Genomic DNA, 26,197 nt, shown 5'->3' with positions numbered 1-26,197 from the left:
TGTAAAAAATAAACTTTTAAATCTCTCATAGTTATATTAAAACAAAGTATTGAACCCCAAACTACAAAAATAAAATTGAAAATTTTAGATAGATATATGGTGGTAATATTGGTCTTTTAATTCTGAGACTGCTGTGATTACGATGAGACAAAGCAAATGAGCATGGCATGGCATTCCAGTATCCTCAATATTCTTGAGAACTGGGATTCTTGCCATGAGAGGAGATACAATGTATGATAGAAGAGTTAAGTAAAAACCCTAAAGTCCTAAAGGGGCACAAAGGGACTTTTTTTCAGTTATGGAAATGTTCTATATTGTCATTATGGTAGTGGATACACATTTCTCAAAACCTGTATTTGTACCTTTAAAATAGGTCAATTTATTGTATGTAAAATTATGTATTAATAAAGTTGATTAAAAAACACCCACATTTTGCAATCCTGAATTCGAATTGAAAACATCAGTGTGGCCTTAGCTGGTTTGGCTCAGTGGATAGAGCACCGGCCTGCGGACCAAAGGGTCCTGGGTTTGATTCCAGTCACATACTGTGGTTGCAGGCTCCTCCCCAGCCCTGGCCCTGGTTGGGGCACATGCAGGAGGCAACCAATCGAGGTGTTTCTCTCACATCGATATTTCTCTCTGTCTTTCCCTCTCTCTTCAATTCTCTCTAAAAATCAATGGAAAAATATCCTCAGGTGAGAATTAAAAAAAAAAAGAAAGAAAGAAAATATCAGTGTGAATTCATTATGAATTTTTTAATTTGTGGGGAAATACACATACACACAGATATGTTTGCTAGCTCTAAACACTGAAAAGGCATCCAATTTAGCATCCAAAAGATTAACTTTAGAAGTGATGAATCCAATATTTATCCCAAACCTTTTCCACACCACTAAGCAAACAGTAGATGAAACATTTTCCTTTATAGAATTACTAGAGGCCCGGTGCACAAGATTCATGCACTTGGAGGGTCCCTCAGCCCGGCCTGTGCCCTCTCTCAGTCCAGGAGCCCTCAGAGGATGTCGAATTTTAGCGCTGCCACGAGAGCAGAAGAGGCTCCCACCACCGCTGCTGCACTCGCCAACTATGAGCCTGGATCAGGGCTTCTGGTTGAGCATCGCTCCCCCTGTGGAAGCGCACTGACTACCAGGGGCAGCTCCTGCGTTGAGTGTATGCCCCCTGGTGGTCAGTGCACGTCAGAGCGACCTGTCGTTCTGCCGTTCAATCGATTTGCATATTAGCCTTTTATTATATAGGGTAGTAATCTAGCCAACAAAAGAAGACAGAATCAGAATATCACCACTTTGCCATCTCTAAAGAACTGACTGATCTAGGCATTGATCAATGACTGCTAGCATCCCCACAAAAGAAACAACCAGACATTACTGACTCCTGATGGGAGAATACAACAACCTAAATAATCTGGCTACAAAAATTGAACTTAAAAGCTGATCAAGCCTTCTGGATTCAATTTCCAATCTAGAGGAACAGGTTAAATAAACTACATCCTGGGGATGTAATAAAATCCAAACAGTAAAAAACCCGATAATAATTCAATTCTGAGAGAGAGAATGAACCTATAGGATAAGAGAGCTAACAACCAATTTCAATAAATTAATATGACACCCAAATTAAAAAACACAAATATTTATTACACCAATATTGAAATTTATACATTCTTAGCTGATGATATATACTTGGTTAAAAAGTCTTTTACTTTGGATATATGCATCATTTCCTTCATAGTGGTGTCTCTACTTCTCAGATGTATTAATCCATTCTCCAAAGTAGCATCAGTAATCAAAACTGTGAAGAGGATACTCATTTCATCATATCTAAGAAAAAAAGGTAGTTAAACAAAATACATGCACACAAACATAAATTGTAAATGCACATTAGCAGCTTTAATTACTTTAGAACTCATGACACTTTCAGAGTCATGAAATTCAAAGCAGGGCTGGAGGGCTAGACGAAAACCACTTTTTTCAAGTTTCTGAATCACATTCAAAGTAAAATTTTCAGAAAGTTTCTGACTCATTGTAATAGCTGAAAGTCATAAAAAGAAAATAAAATCTGAAATAATCAAAATACCATTTGGGATGATATTATAGGTAAACCTCAGAATAACCTCCACCTTTTGGAACTTTAATGCAGTCCAAGAAAATTATTTTAGATAAAAGTCTCTTATAATGCTACCATAATAAAAGTCCAGTGCACAATATATCATACTAAAATCATGCTTGATATGTAACTTTGTAGGCTAACACTTTTTAGCCAGTCACACTATCTCATTGTTTCTTTGCTTTGTTGAACTCTTATCAACATTATCTTACTGATCTATTTACTTGTTTATTGTCTATTTATCCCACTAGAGCATAAGCTGCATAAGGACAGGAAACTTCTCTGCCTTTTTTACTGCTATATCAAAGTACAGAAAACACACTAGGTGCTTAATAAATATTTGGATAAAAATATCCTAAAACAATAAAGCCTTTACTGTATCAAGAACAACTATAACTTGATAACGTCCACATGACTCAAAAGATATAATTCTAGAACCGAGAGGACTGGAAAGTTTAAATACCATCCCTTCATTTTGGTTTATCTTACCCATAGCAACCTACTTTCTTTTTACATCATCTGAAAGGTGGCTTTTAACCAGTTATTAGAGAACTAAGGAGCAAAATACCAAGTTTGACAACTTTTCACCCAAAAGATATGTATTCAACACAAAAAGCTACATAAAATAACAAAATAAACCCAGAGGGAAGAATGAATTCCTTTATTTAAAAACAGAAGTTTTAAAACTAGAGACAGAAAGGTCAATTAGGAGATTACTTCAATAATCCAGGCAAGAGATATTGGTGACCTTCACTTGGTTAGTAGCAGTGAAGATGGAGAGATGTGCATTTGAAATGTATTTAAGAAGCAGAGGACAACATTTAGTGACGAAATGAATGTGGAGAATAAGGAAGAGGGAGGAGCTAAGGATGACACCCAGGTTTTAATCTTGAGCGACCAGGTAAACACAGGTGCCAATCACTGAGGAGACTAGTTTTCTGTCCTCTGGGATGGAATTATTTTCCACTCAGCCTCAAAATAAACCACACCAGTAAGGAAAAGGCACTCGATTCAATAAATGCATCCAATGTACATAATTCCAATCCTGATAAATCGATAAACTCAGGTATACATACTTCATGACATTAAGTCTTGAAGATGCACATAGTATGTACTCAAGTATGCCTGATGAAGAGTGTTTCCTGCTGTAGCAATTAACTATGGGCATGTGGTTCTGTAAATGGAAAAATTAGGAATACTTTCAAGTTACATTATATAAAGATATATTTAGAAGGGAGATCTGTTACTCATAAAATAAAAAAGGAACATCTAAAAAAAAAAACAACTCTGAAAAAAATACTGTTTTATCGAAAGGAAGACAATTCTTACTTTGAATAAAGTTGTTCCAATGAGGATTGTGCAGTTTCCAAATAACCAGGCCACACAGAAATTCCACTTTCTAGTAATTCATTAAGCAGCCCTTGACAAACCTGGAAAAAAAAATTCAAACATGAAATAAAAGTAGCTAGAGTGATTACTCTATTTTTTTGAAACCACAAGTCACCTTTTTCAATCTTAAAAATGGGCATAAATTCCCTTAATTATGTGATAATATTGCTTATAATTTATATATTGTACACTTAAAAATTGTATACTTTCTCTGAAAATAAAGAAATTAAGCTCTGCAGAGCTAAATATTAAATGCAAGTCTTCTGAGAGAAAATTTTATACCAAATATAAGAATTTTTATCATCATTATCATTCAAAACACAAATAAAACCAAAATAGGTTTATTCAGAGAAAAACGTAAGTCCAAAGGGCTATCTGTGTCCACTCTAAACTCCTCTGAGTTGAGAAACGGAGCCTGAAGGTTTTACTATCATGTCAGGAAGAGAAGAGCGAGCCAGAAAAGGAAACTATGGAGAAGCCACCAGAGAAGTATGAGGACAACTTCGAGAGTAGTATTCTTGGAGCAAACTAAAGAAAATGCCTCGAAAAGAAAAGATGATTGATTAGTTACAGTGGAATGCTGGAGACAAAAGCCTGACTGGAAATAGAGACGTAATAATGAGTCAATGACATAGTAAATTTACTGTGTTCTTAACAAGCAATGGTGAAGCAAAATGAAGCAAAATTTTATTTTATTTATTTTTTAAAATATTTTTATTGATTTTTTACAGAGAGGAAGAGAGAGGGATAGAGAGTTAGAAACATCGATGAGAGAGAAACATCGATCAGCTGCCTCTTGCACACCCCCTACTGGGGATGTGCCCGCAACCAAGGTACATGCCCTTGACCTGAATCGAACCTGGGACCCCTCAGTCCGCAGGCCGACGCTCTATCCACTGAGCCAAACCGGTTTCGGCAGAAGCAAAATTTTAAATGCCCCTGCCCGGTCAGTGTTTTTTAGTGGTTGGAGCATCGGCCAACCACCCAAAGGTCTCCTGTTCAATTTCTGGTCAAAGGCATATACCTGGGTTTCGGGTTCGGGAGGCAACCAGTCAATGTGTCTCTCTCACATCAATGTTTCTCTCTTTCTTCCTCTTCCTCCCTCCCTCCTTCCTTTACTCTCTCCCTTTTCCCCTCCCTGAAAAAACAATGGACAAAAATATCCTCCAGTGAGGATTAACAACAACAACAAAAAAACACCAAAAAAAAAAAAGTGGTTTGTTTTGTAAACACCCTTAACAATCTAGAGCTAAAACATTAGAGCAGGATTTCTCCCATTCGGCTCTGCTGACATAATATGTTTAGAAGCATCCCTGGCCTCCATTAGATCGATTCCAATAGCACCCCTTCCCCACTGTGACAACCAAAAGTGTCCTACTTGAAGAAAAAGAATTGAACCAAAATAAAATTCTAAATGGCAAACTCATTTACTTGAAATAATGGTTATAATTAAAAATCATGACATCAGAACTCATTTAACGCACCTGTCTTAGTTCCACTGTTGGGCCTTTTCCCATATCCAAAGCAACCTTAATAGGAGCTAGACAAGGGTGAAGCTTAAGTACCTAAAGCAAATGAAAGGGGTGGGAGAACAATACATCTTATGTAAGTAAAATACAAGCACTAACAAACATGGGCTTCTTGAACGGTAAAATTTTCTGTGTGAAAATGGAAGCTAGCTGGGGCCGTACAAAATCCTGTAATGATGTCTTCAGTTGTGTATATCCAGCTGTTCATGGATTTCTCCAGATGTTCTGCAGAAATGAGTTCACCTGATAACTCTCCCATTTTCTGACAACTCCATTTTTTGTCAGTCAAAATGCCTCCTGGCATCATTGTTTTCCCACTCAGCTGGGGCCATATGGACTTACCACTTAGAAAGAGTGGAGGTGGGAAGAAATGATCAGATTCAGGATATATTTTGAAGGCAAAGTCAATTAGGTTTTGCTGATGGTTTGATGTGGGGTATAAGAGAAAGGATCCACCTTGTTTGTATGCTACAGACACCCTATAACTCCCATCCCTCAGAGCAGTTCTATAATCTGACTTTCTCTATGGCCACAGGTTAACTGAGCACTGAATAATCAATCACTTAACTACACAGAGTGGTGCTACAAACTCACGATTTCCAAATCCAGTTGAACACTCAACATGTTAAAACTTTGATTTGGGACAGCTGCCTTTCACATTCAAGGGGAATATGACTATTCTAAACTCTTGCCACTTAAATCCCTACTCCTCCACATTTTAAGCTAATACTTGCCTCCTAATTTCCTAAGAAAATACAGTGTATCAGTAAAACTTCCTGCAAAGGCTAACCAGTCCTGGTAGCCTATTTATATCTATACCATCATTTCTTTCCTCCCTGTTTCAACTAACTCCTTTTCAAATCCCTCCACCTATACTCTTGATTCTGTCTTGACTCTTCCTGTTTCTTCCAAAATTTTACTTCTTTAAAAAAAATTCATCTTTATTGTTGAAAGTATTACAGATGTCCATTTTCCTCCCATTAACTCCCCAAATCTTACTCTTTAGTAATTTCTTTCCTTTCCTACATAGTAATTTCTTTCCTTTCCTATAGCATTAATTCCTTCTGCCTCTTGATTTTCAGTGCACCCTCCCCTCCCGCACCAAAAAATTGTTTGTCCTAAAATAAGCCTTTCCCTTAACCCATCCCATATCTAATCCCTATGATCCAGTGATCAGCCACTCGGAATCAGACCAGAAGCAGAGGTCAATACCACAGTTTTGACCTCGTCTGTCTTATTTACTCTTACTTAACCCTCAGCTTCTGAGGCAAATGGAAGCTATCAATGGAAAGGCTTAGAGGCTAAAAATCAGAGATAGCTGTCTAGCTCCCTAAGATGAAACAGAAATGCCTTTGGGATTACCCAATAGGAATTTCTTGTTCTATTCTGTGAGCACCTGCTTATTATTCCTGCAGCCAGATTCTAAAACAAACTGAAAAATACTCAAATTACTTGCACTAAAATAAAATTATTTTTCAGACTTTATGTTAGAAACTAAGCACACTAACATTAAAAAAAGGAGGGAAACTTATATATTTTTTTGTTTCCCAAGTCTATCTCTGAAATATCAAAAGCACCTTTCTATGAAGATTTTTCTTTCTTGTAAAGGAGTTCTCTGTTAGCTGGAAAGAATCGTAGAGGTAAGCCAGCATGCCTCGGTCTAGATCTCCATTTATAGATAAAACAGAAGGAACCACATTTTTTCGTCCATCTCGGCCCTTCACAGAAAAGTAGAACAAAAACAAAGTATCATTTAGCAGAGCTATCTTTTAAAATTACATATTTTAGACTTATAAAATCAGAACATAAACTGACCAATAAATCTAGAAGAAATGATAAAATTAATTATTTAAAAATCACCATTTGGCAACCCTTTGTGGTAATAATTGATTTGGGCAAGAATCATCAATGGAAGCTGCAAATGGTAGGTCAAAATCAAATAGTCTTTAAGTATCTGCCCACAAAAGACTTATCAATTACTCATCAATTAATAAATACAACTTTACATTGGAGAAACTCAGCAACATCTAGCAACATGTTAACCAAGTGATAAAAGTTAATATTGCCAATAACCAATTTGTATCACAAGCCTCCTGTGATATAATGAATGGGCGGCACCATTTCTGTGGCTGAAGAAATATGAAAGAAACTCAAACTAAGGAACATCCTACAAAGGAACTGGCCTGTACTCTTCAAAAACATCAAGATTATGAAAGACAAGGAAAGACACAAGGAATTGTTCATTTGAAGGAGACTATAAGGATACACGACAACTGCGCGAAGTATGTGACTAGATAAGGTCCAGAACCTATAAAGGGCATACTGGAATAATCGGTTACATTTGAAGGGTTGTCTGATTGGATGGTAATCCTGGATTACTGTTACTTTCCTCGTTTTGATGGTTGCATTGTGGTTATGTAGGTGAGTGTCCTTCCACTCGAGAAATACACACTGAAGTATTAAGAGATCATGTGCACATGTCTGTAGCAGCTTACTAGTATTTTCATTCAAATGGTCCAAAAACGATCACAGAGAATCAGGATAAAGGATACATTAGGAGTTCAAGGTAATACACACATGTAATTGAGACACATTTCCAGGATACATGTGTAAAAGTTCCTGATCTCCTAGATTCCACAGGGTTTCTATTGGCTCCTTTCCCCAGGGAAAATTGTAGTAAAGTTTGTTTCCTTTTCGTCCCTCTTCATCCTGACAGTCACTGCTGCTGAAGTTAGATGGACTCACAGCAAACTGAAAAAGAAAGTTTGTCTTATTAACTTATTAAAATAAGTGTTGAAAAGTAAGTTGCCTAAGGCTATTATGCAGCAGCTGAATAAAAATGGTCAAGCCCAAATCAAAACTACAGAGAAAAACTGTTGATGATTATATATATATATCCTAATTAATAAGAGGGGAAGGCAACAAGAACTAAGTGAGATGAAGAAGTAAGTATCACATACCATACTTATCCTTTTGTAAAGAACTTGATTGTTTGTGATTATTCCACTTAATTTAGGTTGGTGTTTTGGGGATTTTAAGAGTTGGAGAAATGGGGAGACAGAAATGCTTACTTCAACTCTTTCGTCTTCAGCATATACTAAAACTTGATTACAAATTATAGAACCATTTTGACTAATATGGAGAGTTCATGGAGATAGGGAATAAAAGTTAAAGCAGTAAGAGTGGACAAGGGTCAAATTCCTATCAGCCAGGAATGCCAGGTGAGGAATGTGAACTTTACCTTGAATGTAAAAGCTTATCAACAAAGGCTTCTGAGCAAGAGAGAAATATTAACAAATGTCTTTACCAAAGTAACTTTGTTAGAAGGAACAATGAAAATCATTAGAGTTTTTTATTCGTATTTGTTGATTTAATATAGCTGTATCTTATAAATATAACATAGCTCCATCAAAAATGTTCATTTATTAAAAAAATTTTTTTTCATTTATTAATGATAAATATTACCTCAGACACGTTAAGACAACATACTGATTAACTACTGAAATAAGGGTAATTATTGTCCTACCTTTCTCCACCACAGGAGTCGATGACGTAACCAGAAATCAAGCCACTGGCTGGCAGTTCTTGCTGAAGTAAACCATACCAGTGAAGCTTCTGTCGTCTCACCGATTCTTCGAATATCAGAAATATCAAATAGTTACTTATTTGAAAGTTATATAATCTATTTCAAAGTGAAAATGACTGGTTCTTGATTATTTAAACACTAGCCATTTTTCTGTACCTTTTAACGCCATTAGGTGTCTGCTTAGTATCAGAAGCAGGATGAAAACACACTCCAATCTGAGCGAGGCCATAAGGCAGCCTCTTGTTTACCAGATCCAAGCAATTAACATAGTGCTCCAAGGCACCTGTCAAAAGGTAAATCAATCATCATATAAATCTATTCTAAAGAAACCCATATCATTTTGGTCAATTCACAGACAAATTAATAATATATTAATGCTAACACAACAGTACAAGCAGCGTGGAACTATTTATTAAGGCAGATCTTAATTACCACTTAATTTTAGGTAGCTTTCCCCTAACTTTTCAGTTTGAAGATTTTCAAATCTACAAGGAAGTTGAAATAGTACAAGAAACAAATATCTGTAAACCTTTTACCAACATTCACCAATTATCAACATTTTGCCACACTTTTTTGTTCACCCCAAAAACATTTCAGCATTCATCTAATTTTCTGTTATCATAAAATTAATTTTATACCATAAAATTAATCATAATACCATAATTTCACCTAACATATGGTCAATATCCTTATTTTGTCCCAATTATCACCCAACATGTCATTCATTGCTGTTCTCCTTCTCCCTAAGGTTCAAACACCATTTTGACCAGGTCTCTTTAATCTCTTTGAATCTAGAACATTTCCCCTGACTCCTCCCTCTCTAACTTTGCTTTTAATGACATTGACTTTTGAGTCCAAGCCAATCATAGATTATCTCACATTAGCTATTTGTCTGATTGCTTCCTTATGATTTAATTTGGGTTAATTATTTTTAGCAGAAATAATACTACGTAGTCGATGTGAATGTCTTAGTCATAGTGGATCTTAACAGGGGGAACAAAATATCAAATTATCCTATTAATGAAACAAATTTGATTACCTGATTAAGGTAATCCATTTCCTAACAATACCCTGCTCCCCAATAATCTTCCACTTATATTTTAGAATCCACTGATGATCCTTGCTTGAATCAATTATCCCTTTGGGGATTATAAAATCATAGCATGGTGATTTTTCTAATCAATCTTTCCTTCTACATTTATTGCAGTTTCTGTACTGGCAAAAACATAAATTTTCTAGAGGAGAAACCAAGATGGCGGCATAGTTAAACACCTAAACTGCAGCCTCGCACAACAATTTCAAAAATACAACTAAAAGACAAAACGGACATCATCCAGAACCACAGGAAAGCTGGCTGACTGGAAATCCTACAACTAGAAGGAAAGAGAAAACCACAAGGAAAATCAGAGGAGCTGTAAAAGCCTGAGGTACGGAGACACGGGCGGCTAGTGCCTGGCTGTCGTTCTCTAGCGGGAAGGAGATAAAAGATCCAGACTGCGCTGAACCCCAGTTCCGGGTGAGACCCTGGGGACCCAGGCTCATACTGGGGGAATCTGGGCTGTAAGGCAGAAACTCAGGGGAGCAGCAAAAGGCAGAGCTCCGGAGGCGCGCACGTGAATGCGCGCAGAGGACAGACTGTTGACTGTGCCACTGAGTTGCCCTAGCGGGAAGGAGACAAAAGCTCCGGACTGCGTTGAACCCCAGTTCTGACTGCACTGAACCCCAGTTCTGGGCGAGAATCTGGGAATCCAGATTCATTGGGGGAGAGACTAGACTGTTTGGCAGCGGGCGAAACTCCAGGGCGCCTTTCTCTCAGAGGTGCTTGCAGCAAGTACTGAGGGACACTGAGACCCAGGAACCTCATAGGGCGGGGCTGACGGAAAGCCAAGGCTGTAGGCTCCACCCTGAAGCTCCACCCTGAAACTCCGCCCCATCCAAGCTGAGCACAGAGGCTTTTACAATTTTGCAAGTCTAGCCGAATAAGGCTGTCTCCCAGCATAGACACAGCTGATCCTCACAGCCAATTGGACTGGAGGTCAACTCCTCCCACTGATACCAACAACAATCAAGACTTAACTACAACAAGGCTGTACACACAGTCCACAAAGGGGTGCACCAAGAGTGTCCACCTCAGGTAACTGGGGAGGCCGAGCCACTGGCCCATATAGGACAACTAGCACACAAAGCTACCCTCCCAACTCAGGGAAGCAGCGAAAATGCGGAGACAAAGAAACAGATCAAAAACCAAAGAAATGGAGGAAAATAAACGACTGGAGATAGAGTTCAAAACCACGGTTATAAGGTTTTTCAAGAATTTCCTAGAAAAGGCCGATAAATTTAGCGAGACCCTCGAGGATATGGAAAAGGATCAACTAGAAATTAAACATACACTGACTGAAACAAAAAATATTATACAGACACCCAACAGCAAACTAGAGGAACGCAAGAATCAAGTCAAAGATTTGAAATACAAAGAAGCAAAAACCACTCAACTGGAAAAGCTAAAAGAAAAAATAATCCAAAAATTTGAAGATAGTGTAAGAAGCCTCTGGGACAACTTCAAGCATACCAACATCTGAATTATGGGGGGTGCCGGAAGAAGAGAGAGAACAAGATACTGAAAACCTATTTGAAGAAATAAGGACTGAAAACTTCCCCCACCTGGTGAAAGAAATAGACTTACAAGTCCAGGAAGCGCACAGAACCCCAAACAAGAGGAATCCAAAGAGGACCACACCAAGACACCTCATAATTAAAATGCCAAGAGCAAAAGACAAAGAGAGAATATTAAAAGCAGCAAGAGAAAAACAGTTAATTACCTACAAGGGAGCACCCATACGATTGTCAAGCTGATTTCTCAACAGAAACTATGCAGGCCAGACGGGAGTGGCAAGAAATAGTCAAAGTGATGAATAGCAAGAACCTACAACCAAGGGTACTCTACCCAGCCAAGCTGACATTCAGAATTGAAGGTCAGATAAAGAGCTTCACAGATAAGAAAAAGCTAAAGGAGTTCATCAACACCAAACCAGTATTATATGAAACTAGAGGCCTGTTGCAGGAAGATTCCTGCAAGAACAGGGCTTCTGGCGGGCTTCCCTCCCGCCCCCCCCCCCCCGCGCTTTCCCTGCCGCCTCTACTCCCCACCCCCCACCCCACGATTTTCCTCCCGCTGCCGCTGCCCCCTCATCCTCCACGCTTTCCCTCCCGCAGCTGCTGCCCCCCCTGTGCTTTCCCTTCTGCTGCCGCCCCGCACTTTTCTGCCACCCGCCGCCGCCTGCCCCGCCCGCCCTGCCCGCTCTTTCCCTCCCGCAGCCTTCTTGCTTTCTGCTTTCCCTCCCTCTTCCTTCTATGCTGTCTTCAGTCTTCACTCCTCCCTCCCTCAGCATATGCAAATTAACCGCCATCTTTGTTGGGTTAATTTGCATACTCGCTCTGATTGGCTGTGGGCATAGCGAAGGTAAGGTCAATTAGCATTTTTCTCTTTTATTAGTGTAGATGCTGAAAGGTATTCTCTAAGAAGAGGAAGAAGAAAAAGGTAAAGATAAAAATTATGAACAACAAATACATATCTATCAAAAAGTGAATCTAAAAATCAAGTGAATTAAAAATCTGATGTACAGAATAAACTAGTGAATATAATAGAATCAGGAGCATAGAAAGGGAGTGGACTGACAACTCTCAGGGGTAAAGAGGTGTGGGGGGTGCAGGAAGAGACTGGACAAAAATCGTACACCTATGGATGAGGACAGTGAGGGGGAGGTAAGGGAAGAGGGTGGGATGGGAACTAGGTGGAGGGGAGCTATGGGGGGAAAAAAGAGGAACAACTGTAATAATCTGAACAATAAAGATTAAATTAAAGAAAAATAAAATAAAATATAAGGATTAAAAAAAAAAAAACATAAATTTTCTCCACTTTTCCCTCCAACAGCAGCCTCAATTATTTACTTCTTTCATTAACACTATGGTTTAAATTTAACATGTTATGATCCATTACCATCAATATTTAATGTTCAATTCGTCTCAAATTTAGCCAGTGGGAGTCTCCTTCAAGCCAACATGTGTCCTTTTGACAAGTTTTCAAGTAATTCATTGCTTTCTAGCACCATAAAATGTCCCAAACTCACCTTGTACTTTCCCTGCCCCGGACCTGGAATCAGCCATTTCTCCAAGCACTGGTTTATTTCAGAAACCAAATATTGGATACTAGGTGTACTCATTGCTATTGTCATTGCTTCCAGGTCCTTTCAATGAAGAAAGTTAGGAAATTTTTTTTTTAAATCCTGAGTTCATACTGATATTGCCAATTCAAATTTAGCATTACAAAATTTATTGTATTTTTTTATATTTGCATATTTTCTATTACTGAGAAAATCTTGGTTTTTAACAACATTAATCTATTTGCTTTATTCTATAATATATATGAAATAGCCTCAGAGTTATAATTCCAACATTCCTACTTAGAGTAAACCTAAGTTCAAAATTTCTTTGTAGTTGTCTATGCTAGTTATATAAAAGGTTATATCCCACTAAATGACAGGAATGTGTTCAAAAGTTACTTGAGATTCCCACTAGCTTGGTGATAGCTGGTCCAGAAACTTAAAAAAAAAAAAAAAAATCTGTTTAAAGACACGCGAGAATGCCCTAGCTGGTTTGCTTCAGTGGCTAGAGCGTTGGCCTGTGGATTGAAGGGTACCGGGTTCGATTCCAGGCAAGGGCACAATATATATTTTTTAAAAAGACACAGGAGAACTATCAAGGCAGTAAGGACTTGAGGATCCAAATTTTGGAGAAAAGGAAAGAACATAGAGAATCCAACATTCAGTGCTACTTTTCCAATTCTCAAGTAGCAGAGCTGAGCAGAGCTTCCTGACATTTTATGTGATTGGAAAGTACAAAAATTATGGTTCCTGCCCTAGCCGGTTTGGCTCAGTGGATAGAGCGTTGGCCTGTGAACTGAAGGGTCCCGGGTTCGATTCTGGTCAAGGGCACATGCCCAGGTTGTGGGCTGGATCCCAGCAGGGGGTGTGCAGGAGGCAGCCAATCAATGATTCTCCCTCATCATTGATGTTTCTATCTCTCTCTCCCTCTCCCATCTCTGCAGCAGCGCTAAGGACCCCTAAGCCGCGGAGCAAGCCTAAGCCAGCAAGTGGACATCCCCCAAGGGGTCCTGGACTGCGAGAGGGCGCAGGCCAGGCTGAGAACCCCTGCCCTAGTGCATGAATGTCCTGCACCGGGCCTCTAGTATATATACAAAATTATAGTTCCTGGTTCATCAAGGAGGGGCCCTGTGTAAATAGCCCCACCTTTTACTAGGGACACTACATACACTCTAGGGGCAGAGATGACTGATATGACTGAAGCCCAGCCTCCAAATAAACTTAATCCTGGATTGTTATTAAGAAGACATGCTCCCACTCTAGCTGCCTTCGAAAAGCAAAAGTAAACCCTCCAGAAGAAGGAAACACCACTCAAAGCCTCAATTTCTCTCTACAATTTTCACAACTTACCTGGAATATCAGGGAAGTCCAAATGACCAAAAGCCCAGAGAAAAACAGATAGTAGAAACAGATACATGTGAGTTACTGGACATGGACTTTAAAATGGGATTGTGTTTAACTAAAATATGAAATGGGATTGTGTTTAACTAAAATATGTGTAATTGTTACAGAAAGGCAGAAGAGAATGAGTAAAAATATTTGAAGACATAATGGCCAAGAATTTTAAAATACTAATAATAAAGAAAGGAAGGGTGCCCAGCCAGTGTGACTCAGTGGTTGAGCATCGACCTATGAACCAGAAGGTAAAGGTTCAATTCCTGGTCAGGGCACATGCACAGGGCAATTTCAGGGTTGCAGGCTGGATCCCCAGTGGGGGACGTGCAGGAGGCAGCCGATCAATGATTCTCTCTCATCACTGATGTTTCTGTCTCTCTCTCCCCCTCTCTGAAATCAATATATTAAAACAAAACAAAACAAAAGGAAAGAGAGGTTATTGGAAATAGAAAGCAATGGCAAACCAGGTGACTCTAAGCTAAAAACACTAGATTACCAAAGGATTTGGCAAATAGATAAAGTTTCCTACAGGCAACAAAAAGTCTGGCACAACATAGATGCTTTGATGGGTGGGCATCTAAGAGAGCTAAGTTTCATTTTCCAATAAGGAAGAAAAGATTGATTTGTTTTGGGACATGGTAATGAGCAGTGGTTTAACTCCCCCAAAGTAAAACCATCATGGAATAAAATAATGTAAATAAAAATTATCACACTTATTCATTTGTTTCCATTTGATTTATTCCCTTAAGGAAATCTTTAACAATTTATAATTTAAGTACTGATTTTCAGAGAACCATGGACATTGGTTATTTTAAATTATAGTACCACTTAATGAAAAATGGCAAGGATAGCATTTTGCAAAGATGAGATGCTGTGACCCTAATCGGTTTGGCTCAGTGGATAGAGCGACGGCCTGTGGACTGAAGGGTCCCAGGTTCGGTTCCGGTGTCAAGGGCATATACCCTGGTTTCGGGCACATCCCCAGTATGTGTGCAGAAGGCAGCTGGTGGATGTTTCTCTCTCATCGATATTTCTGGCTCTCTATCCCTTTCCCTTCCTCTCTGTAAAAATTCAATAAAATATATTAAAAAAAAAAAAAAAGATGAGATGCTGTGGCTGCAAGTTGGTCCTTTAAAGAACCTGAGTTGTTTTGTTTTCAGCATCTCTGCAATCATGTTCTATTTGACTTTAAAGGCAAACGGTCCCCTATAAGTTTGTTTATCCACTCAAAAATCACTTATAAAGCTTGATTAGTCCTATTTTGCCTACATGACTCTCGAAACAAGATTGTAGATCAGAAAAACCAGGGAAGGGCATTTTCTTTTTGCTTTAGAAAAATGTTGATTTTGTGTAAAACTGAAGGGTGACTGTGGAAGTACTTACAAGCATTTTAGTAACAATGAACAAATGATTGAAATACAGGCTTTAATTTAGGTCCTAATTCTAGGGCTGCTCAATTAACTCTAAAATGATAAGGGTTGCTCTGTGAAATGGAGAGCATTACCAGGTTGGTCCTTCGGTCAGATTCTTTAAGTAACAGTAAGGATTACATGGACCAGTTTTCTCCAGCGCAGAAGCACTGTCAACACACCCAACTACTTCAAAAAGTTGAGAACCACGTAACTTCCTTTCCACGTGATTGAAGGGCCAGTTGCAATTCGCGGAATCGCACGAGATTGCCTATCCACCCCGACACCTATTTTGAAGCATGAAATCATGAAGCATACCGTGAAGAAGGTTCTCCCGTAGTTTCCCAGAAGTTTTTAATAAGTTCTCAAGAAATGCTACTAGCTGTTCCTTACTCAGTTCTTTGTCTTGCAGGATTTCGCGTAGAGTTTCTGCGGCAACTAACCTGAAGGCATTGTCCCCGGGCAGCGAAGGGCCCGACTCGTGGTGGAGGGCGTCCACCGGAAAGACCTGTTCCCTGAACACCACCACGGAGGACCACCATTCTGCCACCAGGTTCTTCCGCAACTCTAAGCCCAAGGGGCCAAAGCCGGCGTGGCACCCGCTCAGGAGAGAATCTCGGCTAACCCGCCGCTGGGCGCCATTGAGGAAGTGCCTTCTCTGACAGATCTCTACCAGCGTTTCGCTCCCCTCTCCAGACTCTGGGGCTTCTCTTGGTTCGCTCCCCCCGGGCAGTTCCGCGTGCGAACTCGGGGGCCCTCCAAGGAGGCTACGCCCTTCCGTCAACGGTTCTGGCTGGCCCCCATCTACTCGACCCCCAAAACCAGACAACAGGCATCTGCACACTTTCTGGCAGGACCTGACAGCGGCCCCAGAGCGCATCGCCCTCGGGAGTTAAAGCACACAGTCTATTAGCTGGCAACCCCTACGAACAGCCGCAACTGTAAGAACCCGGAAACTAACTTCGCAGCCGCGTCGGAAGTGAGCTTGCGTGCAGCTGGCCCCGCCCACGGAAGCGCGTCGGGATCCCGGCTGCGGCCGCCCGGGGCCTACCTCGCTCGCCGAGGCAGAGACAGGCCCGCCTCACCTGGTCCCCCAGCCATTGTTTTCATCTGTCATCAGCAGAGAGGGGGCATTCCCATCTACTTTTCACTATCGTGCGGTAGCCGCAGCTGCATCAGCTTCACTTTCCTTCTCCATTCTCTTGCGTATCAAACGTGAAAATACTTAAGATTGAGAAGGTGATGTGGAGAACATCTTAAGTGTTAACGAAAATAAACTTTGGTTCCCTTTTTAGTCTTTTGTGGTATAGAAACCCAGATCTTCCAAATGTACCACCAGCGTGCCTACCTCTCAGTTCTCTCCTGGATGTGAATGGGGTTGTAACTGGGAAGAGGTAGGGTCACTTTACTGTCTCAAGGGGCAGTGCGGGGCCAGTACCATCTGCACCACTTGGGAACCTTAACCTGAGGGACTCAATGTTTTAAATAAGCCCTGCATGTGAATGCATTCGTAGAAGTGAGAACCAATAGTAAGTTGCTTTACCAGAGGTTCCTTTTAGGGTTTCATCAAAACATGCAAAACTTGACAACCCAAGATTGCCTAGCAGGCCTGTTAATTTAAAAATCTCCATTTTATAAGTAAAAGCCCATAAGAAAATTGCCCAGAAAGTGTAAAAAATGAAAATGGTTCATCCCCAAACCCATGATTCTTGTCTTCCAGGTTCCCTTCAAGTTTGGTTAGGAAAACCTTGAAAAATTCAGGTGAAATGAACAAACTACTAGATTCCACTGGGGCAGTTTTCGGAGGGTAATAGAACAGCTAAAATTTTTCATCACTATAGTGCTGTAGGGACAACCTCAGAAAATCATTCCATACAGCAAGTGTGTAAGTTTATAAAAAGAGAAGCTAGAAAATGGAAACAATTGCTAGAAAGCAATTACATTAACTGCAAAGCTGGGCACTATTAATGTACGTTGCCCACACTCAAGAAAGAACCAAAGAGGCCTACACGCAAATAAATCAGAGAGCGAATGGGGAGAAAAAAAAAACATTTATTAAAGACAACCACAGGCTGGACACAACACACATGCTAAAAAGTGGACTGTCTTTTAAAACTTACTTCAAAGGTAAATAGGTAAATGTTTCCCACAGCCCCACAATCATTGTTTACAAATTTAAAGGCCCCACATTAGACATTAAACAGTAAAATATGTAATAGATACTCCAACCTACCCCGAAAGCTTATGAGTTGTCATTACGAATTTGACCTATCATGCTATTGAAAACTGTTAGAGGTTGACCAGTTTTCAATGTATTAGTCCTAAAAATACCACTCCACCCCCCTCCAAATCGATTTCAAGGATAAGGCATTAACACCAATTAAAGCCTGTTTAATAATCAGAATTTAAATATCTTAAGACTTCTCTCCTGGCAAGAACATAAATACCACTTTCTGGGTAGACAATCAGACCTACTTCTAGCCATTATTGAAATAAAGTATTAAGAAATATTGGTGAGCTAAAGCTAGTTCCTGGTTCTTTCTAGCAATAAACCCATGTTGACACTAACAAGACTTGTACTATAGTCACTGTGCTTTTGGTTATGTTACTTCCTCTTGGTTAACCATTAACTTTGATGAGGATTTTTTTTGTGTTCAAAAGATGAGTAGACCTTAGTTTGAAGTGCTGTAGAGAGTTCCCTGGATTATTGGAAAGACATTCAATGATTCCCAGTGTGACTGCAATTAAGAGTCCCTGGGAGCCTGTGAAGACTAGAATCTGCACTAAGAAAACAAATTAAAACAGCTCCTGCCACCCTTATCTTTAAAGATGTAGTCTTAGCTTTGCTCAACATTCCAGTAATTCACAATAGACAAGAGCATGAATATAATCTTCGAAAAAGCAAGTTTTTGAAGCTATTAAATGATAAATTTTGCAAAAGGAACAAAGTCATCCATGTTCCCACACTAACCAGTTTGAAGGTGGGGCTATTCAGTTGATTATTTCCTATCTACTTTAATATCTCATTTCACCATTCTAACAAATAGGCTACTAAATGACTCACATTATGTTGGGAGGTACTGACAGAAAGCCATTACGCAATTTAGCCTAGAATTATAAATTAACCTAAATCTCACTTTAATTCTTGCAATATAAATAGATCACTGCAAAGGCCTTCTGATCTCCCCACTTCCCAAAACTAAATTATGAAAAGCAGTTTAGTTTTTGATTAAAAAAACAACAAAAAAAAAACAAAAAACAAAACCAACAGACCACCTAAGCAGTTTTACATGACATTATATATGTAAAATAAAGTACAATTTCCACTTAATTCAGTCTTCAAATATTTTTTATTGGAAGGCCATGCATTGCCTTCATTCATTGTATTTCAAATCACTGTACATTTACTTTGTGAAAACACTGCCTGCATTTTCTAGTACAAAAAAAACCTAAAAATTGTTTCAGGAATGTAGAGAAATATCCAACTTAAATAGCGAAAAAGTGCACCATAATTACTGCTGCACTGCAGTCATTTCTGCATTTCCCATGTTTCTTAAATAACTATCTTGTCTGATAACACACAATATAAAGAGCAATTATGAAAAACAGACATTTACATATACTTCTAAAGTCTTATTGAGAATATCCTGTTGGCATGGGATAACCAATCATAGGTGCAGCTGCAGTAGCAGGATATGCATATGCCTGTTGGTTCATACCATTGTGCATATTTGGAACATTACTTCCATATTGCTGAGTGCTATCATAACCATTCTGGTAAGTCCCTGTTGGATTACCAGTCCTAAAACTGGTCTGTAACCCAGCCGACACAAAATTACTTCCAAAGCTCCCATTGGTGTAATTTGTAGCACTGTAAACACCATTCTGGGTCTTTGCCCCAAAATCTCTCTTAAGCAGACTAGAGTAACCTCTGTCATAATTTTCCCTGTCTCTAAAGGTATTAAATCCACCCCTTTTGCCTGCAGAATATCTGTCCCGACGGTCATCCTTCATGCCTCCTCTACCCCTGGAACGACCTGTTAAGAAAAAACAATTGCAAGCTGATTATTTGTGGCACAAATAATTTTTAACACAGAAGGAACTAGGTACCTCTCACTATAGACGAGGATCACTTTCTCAACTTGTGTCACACCCGTTTCCTTCACCTGCCAATCCCTTTTAAAAATGGGTTTGTAGACAATTATGAAACCCAAAACCACCAATATTTATTTCTTAATGAAGATTAGTCTTACCTGAACCTCTGTCTTCAACCAACTGAAGCAACTTGGGATTAATTGCTTGATTAGCTTCACGAAGCACAGAGATAAGGTCGCTCACTTGCTTTATATTATTAGGTGTAAAGAAAGTGTATGCTGTGCCTGTTTTGGTACTGCGAGCAGTTCTTCCAATTCGATGAATATAATCCTCTGAGGAGTTAGGGTAGTCATAATTGATGACAAATTTCACATCTTCCACATCTGTAAGGTGTTGCAGTGTGGCAAAATAGCAATGTATGGAGTTTTGCACACCACAACAGCCAGACCAAAAATAAAAAGTTAGACATTTGTATTCCCAAGAAGGTATGGGCTGCAAAAAATAGTTAAAATGGTTATCCGTTCCCTGTAGGAATTCCATTGAGGTTGGGGGGGAAAAAAAAAAGCACACTTCATGTGTTATTGCCCACCCAATGATAGAACCTGTCAAAAGGATGTATGTGTATTCCCTAACACATTCCCAAATCAGCAAGTCCCCGTATAGGTCATCAAGTGACATCTGAATGCTTCTGTGCAGTAGGGCCACTTAAAAGGTTCACAGCAACCTCTTCATGTGCTCATTTTTAGGACCTTTAGACAAAAATGTACATGGGTCCTTTGCATTACACACTCATCAGAAGTTCAAAATTCTGGCCACACTGCTTGTCTTGCCAAGACCTTACAACTGCAGCTGCAAGAAAAACATACCTGTCCCCAAAAAGTTGTTTTTATGCACTGTGTCTCGTCTAGGCAAGCACTTCCAAGAAGCCAGGATTCACTTGAGAATGTGTCTCTCTCTGGCAGGTCTCGACATGACGACTACTGTGTAGGTGAGGGAGGAACTTTCAAAGCAGTTTTATTTTCCCACTGACTAAGTGTGGGAAGTTGTTCCTGCTCTAGAGGCTCATGTGCCAGTACTCACCAATTTGTAAAAGGCTTTTAGTACCTTTTAAAGCTGCTCTCTCCATTTCAAACTTGAACAAAAATGTCATTGAACATTGAAGTTTGGAAATATTTCTTCGACATTTCAGCAAACTCACTGAAACTCAAAGACTCACAGATCACAGTAAACAGTCTGAAACAATGCAGTACCATGGCAGTCATGCAAAGCATGGGACAGAAGAAATACCACGGCAGTGACTGTGAGGATAACTTCCATTTTTTTCCCCCGGAGAGAACAGTTTATGCGGCAGAGGTGGTATGTTCTGCCTTTTGAAGATTACTGGCACACTTTCAGTTTTTCACCTCTCTAATCGACTGGAAGCAGCCAGCCGATCACTAGTCCTCCATCCCCCTCGAGTCCTCCGATTGTCATGCCTAGGCCTTGCCACAAAGACTGCACCTTTATATGAAAAAAAACTTAGAAAAATGCAGAGGTTAAAGAAAGCAATAAACTTTCTTTAAAAATTGTATGGAGATCTTCCGGAAAACTAAGCCATGAATTCGAGTTTGTACTAACCTAGCCCTCTGGAAGCCACATCTGTAGCAATCAGAATAGGAGCTTTTCCATGTTTGAATTCTGCAAAACAAGGTATATATATGATCACTAATCTGAGCAAAATCCTATGTTGTGGGGAGGGGATCTTCATTTGAAATACTTACCATTTAGAACCCAATCACGTTCCTGTTGACTCTTGTCACCATGAATACCCATGGCAGGCCACCTAAATTAGAGAGGTTATATTAGTAGACTCGCATATAAAACCTGATAGATTTTAGTTTTAACACCTAACCATTCTGGGGGTCACAGATCCCTTCAATTTCCCCTGAAATAAAGTTATACAGTTTTACCTACAAGATGACTCTCATCCACAAAACTCAAATCTATCACTCCTGATCTAAGTTTGTCCTTCCCCTAAACTCAGCTCTAATACATCTGCTCCAATGGAAGAAGCCCACATACCCGTCTCTCCTCATTTTTCTAGTAAGTTCATCACATCTCCTTTTGGTTTCAACAAAGACAATGGTTTTATTCTCCTTCTCACTCATGATCTCTTCCATCAGACGAATAAGTCTTGAAAGAAAAAAAAAAGATGGTCAATTTTAAAAGAAGTCCACGGTGTGACCATAAATTTATGGTCAATGTAAATGGTTACAAATAAAAAGGCAGACACCTGATTAGTAATCACTTATCAAGCAATTATACCCCTTTGCCTTTAAACCACAGGACACCATTTTCTACAGGGATTCTGTAGTGATAGCCAATTATTTGAACGAAGCAAGAATTTTTAGAAATACCGACAGGCTAATTTTAAATTAACATATTCAGGTTACACACACCTGCAAGTCACTTTTAAGATAACCTATAAAACAGGAACTGAATTTACACAGTAGTTCTTTTTGTGTAAGACATAACTTACTTTTCATCCTTTTCTACATCATGACAAACGTCCACAATCTGAAGAATGTTGTGGTTTGCACTCAGTTCCAGTGCACCAATGTTTATATGAATATAGTCTTTCAGGAAATCTTCAGCAAGCTGTCTTACTTCTTTTGGCCAAGTTGCACTCCACATTAGGGTTTGCCTGTCAGGCTAAAGAATTTTCAATTAAAAAAACAAAAACACACAAAATAACCACACCAATCTTGTATTCTAAGAATAAACTTAGAGCTAAGTTTGAAAAAATATATGTATGGGCACTTACTCTTATCTGATCCACAATCTTTCTTATTTGGGGTTCGAAGCCCATATCAAGCATTCTATCTGCTTCATCAAGGACAAGGTAGGTAGTTCGTCTCAGATTTGTTTTTCCACACTCCAAAAAGTCAATCAGTCTTCCAGGTGTTGCAATGCAGATTTCCACACCTTCAATTAAACACATAGACTAAGACGTCTAGAACTTTTCATAGCATCAGTGACAAAAAGAATCTTTTGTTACGTACCTCTCTCCAAATCTCGTATTTGTGGTCCCTTGGGAGCACCACCATAGATGCAAGTAGACTTCAATCGGCATGCTCTACAGTACTCAGCAGCCACTTGCTGCACCTGCTGGGCCAGTTCCCGAGTTGGTGCCAGCACCAAGCACTAAAGAAAGAGGAACAAAAAAGTAGAGCAGCTTTTAGCAGAATCCTGAAGCCTACTTTTAAACTATTATACCAACAAATGACAATATCCAACTAAACCAAGTAAGATAATTAGTATCTCTACATAAAATCACAAATTGTGTCTTTTGTTATATATTCTACAGTATCTCCACACTAAACTTCTGGCTAAAAATTGAAAAAATATACTTACAATAGGTCCATCACCTCTCTCTAGGAACGGCTGATGATTGATGTGGACAATGGCAGGCAGCAAATACTATTTAAGGGGTAACAGAGAACATAGGTAAATTAAAAAATATTTCTGGTTTCATTTTATTCCCAATCTATTCCCTCCAAACATCTCAAAAGTTCTCCAAACTTACAGACAATGTTTTCCCAGATCCAGTCTGTGCTACTCCAACCATATCCAATCCACTTAGGGCAACTGGCCATCCCTGAGCTTGAATAGCAGTGGGTTCAGTAAAGTTCTGTCTTGCAATCACATCCATGATGTTTGCTGAAATTAGTAGCAATTTAGAAAAATTAGTAATGCCAAGAGAAAGAAGGGCATTTTTTTAAAAAGAAAGGAAACGCAAAACTAGCACTTACCAGGAAAGTTTGCTTCATAAAAATTCAGAACTGGCTTTGGGCAGTTGTGACCTCTAACTGTAATTTCCTTGCTTCTTCTGTATGTCTCTACCTCTTGCTACAAAACAAACAATTTAGTTAAATCTTTTGACAGTTCCCCTAACTTAAATATGCAACTAGTAAACCCCTAAGTTTATAAATGATTAGGTACTTCAACATGGCCATTTTAAATCTGGATCCACATATAAAAACCTCATTTAACACCCAAAACGCCTATTGTGTTATACACAATCATCCTAAGTAGAAAAATTCAAAGCCATCTGTTTCCAAAAGTAACACTTCTTCCCCAACAAATTAAGCATGAATTTCCTACAATTTGGTCATTTGGAAAACATTTTTTTTCCTGATTTTGATTCACTATGTTATTTTTTAGTTTAAGCTTGATGAAGCTACATGAAATTACTCACCGCTGTGCGCCTGGCCAAATCAGGATGTTCTTGATAAAAATTCTTCTCAAATTTGGGCAGCTCATCAAGATTCCACTTCTTTTTAACTAGTTTCTCCCCAGGGTTTCCAAACTTCTTTCCTGATAGAGGCCCTGCCCTACTTCCTCCAAATCGAGGTGCACCAAACCTGAAATTAAAAACAAAACAAGTAAGAAAACCTCACGCTTTCAAATGTCTACAGAGCAACCTACCATCCGCTTGGCACACCCTAAAGATCAATAAAAGACTTGTAGTTGTGAGATAGAGCGCTGTCCTTAGCACCCCAGGTTTCATTTCCCGTTGCCCTAAGTACACACTACAGAAGCCAAGTCAATAGCCCAGGATTTATCTGGTCGGAAACTGGCTGCCCAAAGGCCAAAAGCTTAGATTACACGGGTAGACTACAGCTTGTGGCTACCAGTCTTTCCCACGAGCTCAGGAATTAAGTATCTGGGAGAGACAATACAAGAAGGGAGGAGCTTAGCGGTGATATTCTTTACCAGCTGTTTTCAAGCCAAGCAGCTTTGGTTTTCATGAATAACGGGGTAGAACAGGCAAGGAGAGCAGAACGTGGACGGTGGGGGGGTCTCTGGGACACTTAAGAAAGCCAATCGAAATCCCGCGGAAGGGCTCCCGATCCCGGTAGCAAAATTATATAACTAAAAAAAAAAAAAGAGGAGGAGGAGCCGGCGACTACCGGGGGAGGAGTCGCGGCCCGGGCGGAGTCGGCCGGGCGGCGTTCCCGCTGGGGCGGCGCTTCCCCCTTTGTCTCGCATTTCTCTCTGCGCCACATTTTCTCGCCGCTGCCATTTTGAGCTCCTCCGCCGGGCGGGGTAACAAAGGCGCCGCCATGTCCGGCAGCGGCATTTTGTACCCGCGGCCCCGCCACATGGCCGAATCCCGTGGCGCCGGCCACCGTCCTGCCCCCGCCGCACCCATGGCTTTGAAGGCGGCCCTCTCCGCTCCCACAGAATTCCTGGGGCCCCTAAAACGCCTCTCGAAAGTAGCACCTAGCAGCGGCGACTTCGCCCGCCTCGAAGCGTCGCGCCTCTCCCCGTTTACAATCGTACGTTCCTCAGAATTCTCCTCACAGCGGCCTAATCGTCGAGGCCCCAAAGCCCCCTCCCAAACTAAAGGCGAAGTTGACGGCCGTTAACAGAAAATTTTTCCAGTCAGCTTTGGACAAAAATCGAAATGGCGCAATCCTTCGACGGATGAGACCCAAAAATTCGGTTGAAAACATAGGTTCCCATCGCTACCCACCCCTCATTACCTCATCGGCCTCCCATCCCCCACCCGTCGGGCCTGACAGGTCTGTTCCCACACTCACCCTCGATCCCGACCGCGGTCTCGGTCACTCGAATAGCCCGACATGGCGTCAATGATTGCGGTTGGCGGGGAACGAAGTGGAGAGAATCGGGTGCGACGAGTCGCAGGTGGAGGCTTCGGCGATAGCGAAGCCTTGCGGGGGCGGCAGCGGCGGAGGGACGGCGATGATAGAAGCCGGAGCTGCTCGCCTACAGGCCGGTGGAAATGAATGAGGTGCCGGCCGCGTCCCGGCAGCCGGTTTTATAGGCTGGACCGCCTCCTCTGCCGCAGAGGATGCTGGGAACCGCTCTATGACCTAATCACCCCGCCCCTGCGCAGAGGCCGCAACGCCCGCCGGCGTTCCGGAATCCGCCATGTTCTCGCCCCTCCCCCCGAGCCCCTCCCTCAGATTCGCCCGTTGTTGTTTTTTTGCCCCTTTCTTGGCTGGGCCCACCCACCACCGCGATGCCTCAGCCGGCACTCTCTTGACTTCACCTTTTTCTCGTCTTTCTACACCTCGAGGAAGCCACACCACCCTTTTTCAGGTCCGGCCCAGGCGATAAAATGGCCAACACAAGACAACCCACTCCGCCTCCTCAGAGTTGTTTACGTCTCCAAAGAGCCTTCAAGCCCAGAACCAAACGAGACGAGAAGGCGGAGCCCGTATTGTCACGTGGCTGCCCCGCCCACCGGGTGAGAGGGCCGCACTATTTCCTCAGTTGGTGTCGGCGGAGGAATACCAAACGAAAAGCTCCCCGGAAGTGCCGCGCTAAGGCCGCGCTAAGGCCACGGGGAGACCACCAGGGGCTGTTGGTGACCCGCCCTGTCAAACCCACCCACCTGAGAATCCCTCAGCGCGATCTTGCCTGAGGAGAAATAGTATCTAAGGTCCCCAAACCGCCGCCTCGGCGCGCGCGGCGAGAGGAAGTGCTCTGATGACCAATCAGCAG

General features: G+C 40.7%; 2 protein-coding genes across 4 annotated transcripts; both read right to left on the bottom strand.

The window, feature by feature from the left end:
* Positions 1-1,669: 1,669 nt before the first annotated feature.
* On the bottom strand, positions 1,670-18,778 carry POLG2 (DNA polymerase gamma 2, accessory subunit; the record flags this gene model as incomplete). The annotated part of the gene is made up of 8 exons (XM_079797917.1): positions 15,908-18,778; positions 8,782-8,908; positions 8,566-8,671; positions 7,617-7,790; positions 6,617-6,757; positions 4,995-5,075; positions 3,451-3,551; positions 1,670-1,835 (listed from the first exon to the last, which is right to left on the bottom strand). Exons 1-8 carry the CDS (start codon positions 16,467-16,469, stop codon positions 1,670-1,672), a joined length of 1,458 nt encoding a protein of 485 aa, XP_079654043.1. The 5' UTR covers positions 16,470-18,778.
* A 142-nt stretch (positions 18,779-18,920) lies between these two features.
* Positions 18,921-26,193, bottom strand: DDX5 (DEAD-box helicase 5). Of its 3 annotated transcripts, none has more exons than XM_079797916.1 (14): positions 26,088-26,193; positions 25,270-25,456; positions 23,922-24,087; positions 23,476-23,572; positions 23,250-23,383; positions 23,078-23,143; positions 22,726-22,867; positions 22,488-22,648; positions 22,203-22,375; positions 21,746-21,856; positions 21,445-21,506; positions 21,302-21,361; positions 19,843-20,067; positions 18,921-19,626 (listed from the first exon to the last, which is right to left on the bottom strand). In XM_079797916.1, exons 2-14 carry the CDS (start codon positions 25,311-25,313, stop codon positions 19,223-19,225), a joined length of 1,845 nt encoding a protein of 614 aa, XP_079654042.1. In that variant the 5' UTR covers positions 25,314-25,456; positions 26,088-26,193; the 3' UTR covers positions 18,921-19,222. The 3 variants fall into 3 exon arrangements, with proteins under 3 accessions (XP_079654042.1, XP_079654041.1, XP_079654040.1); XM_079797915.1 differs by lacking the exon at positions 26,088-26,193 and adding an exon at positions 25,743-25,898; XM_079797914.1 differs by lacking the exon at positions 26,088-26,193 and having other exon boundaries at positions 25,270-25,511.
* Positions 26,194-26,197: the final 4 nt, after the last annotated feature.

This window comes from Cnephaeus nilssonii (assembly GCF_951640355.1).
Source record: "Cnephaeus nilssonii genome assembly, chromosome: 19".
In the NCBI taxonomy this organism is placed as follows: domain Eukaryota; kingdom Metazoa; phylum Chordata; class Mammalia; order Chiroptera; family Vespertilionidae; genus Cnephaeus; species Cnephaeus nilssonii.
Note: the sequence above shows the minus strand (reverse complement) of the source record. Positions and strands in the feature narration are given on the sequence as shown.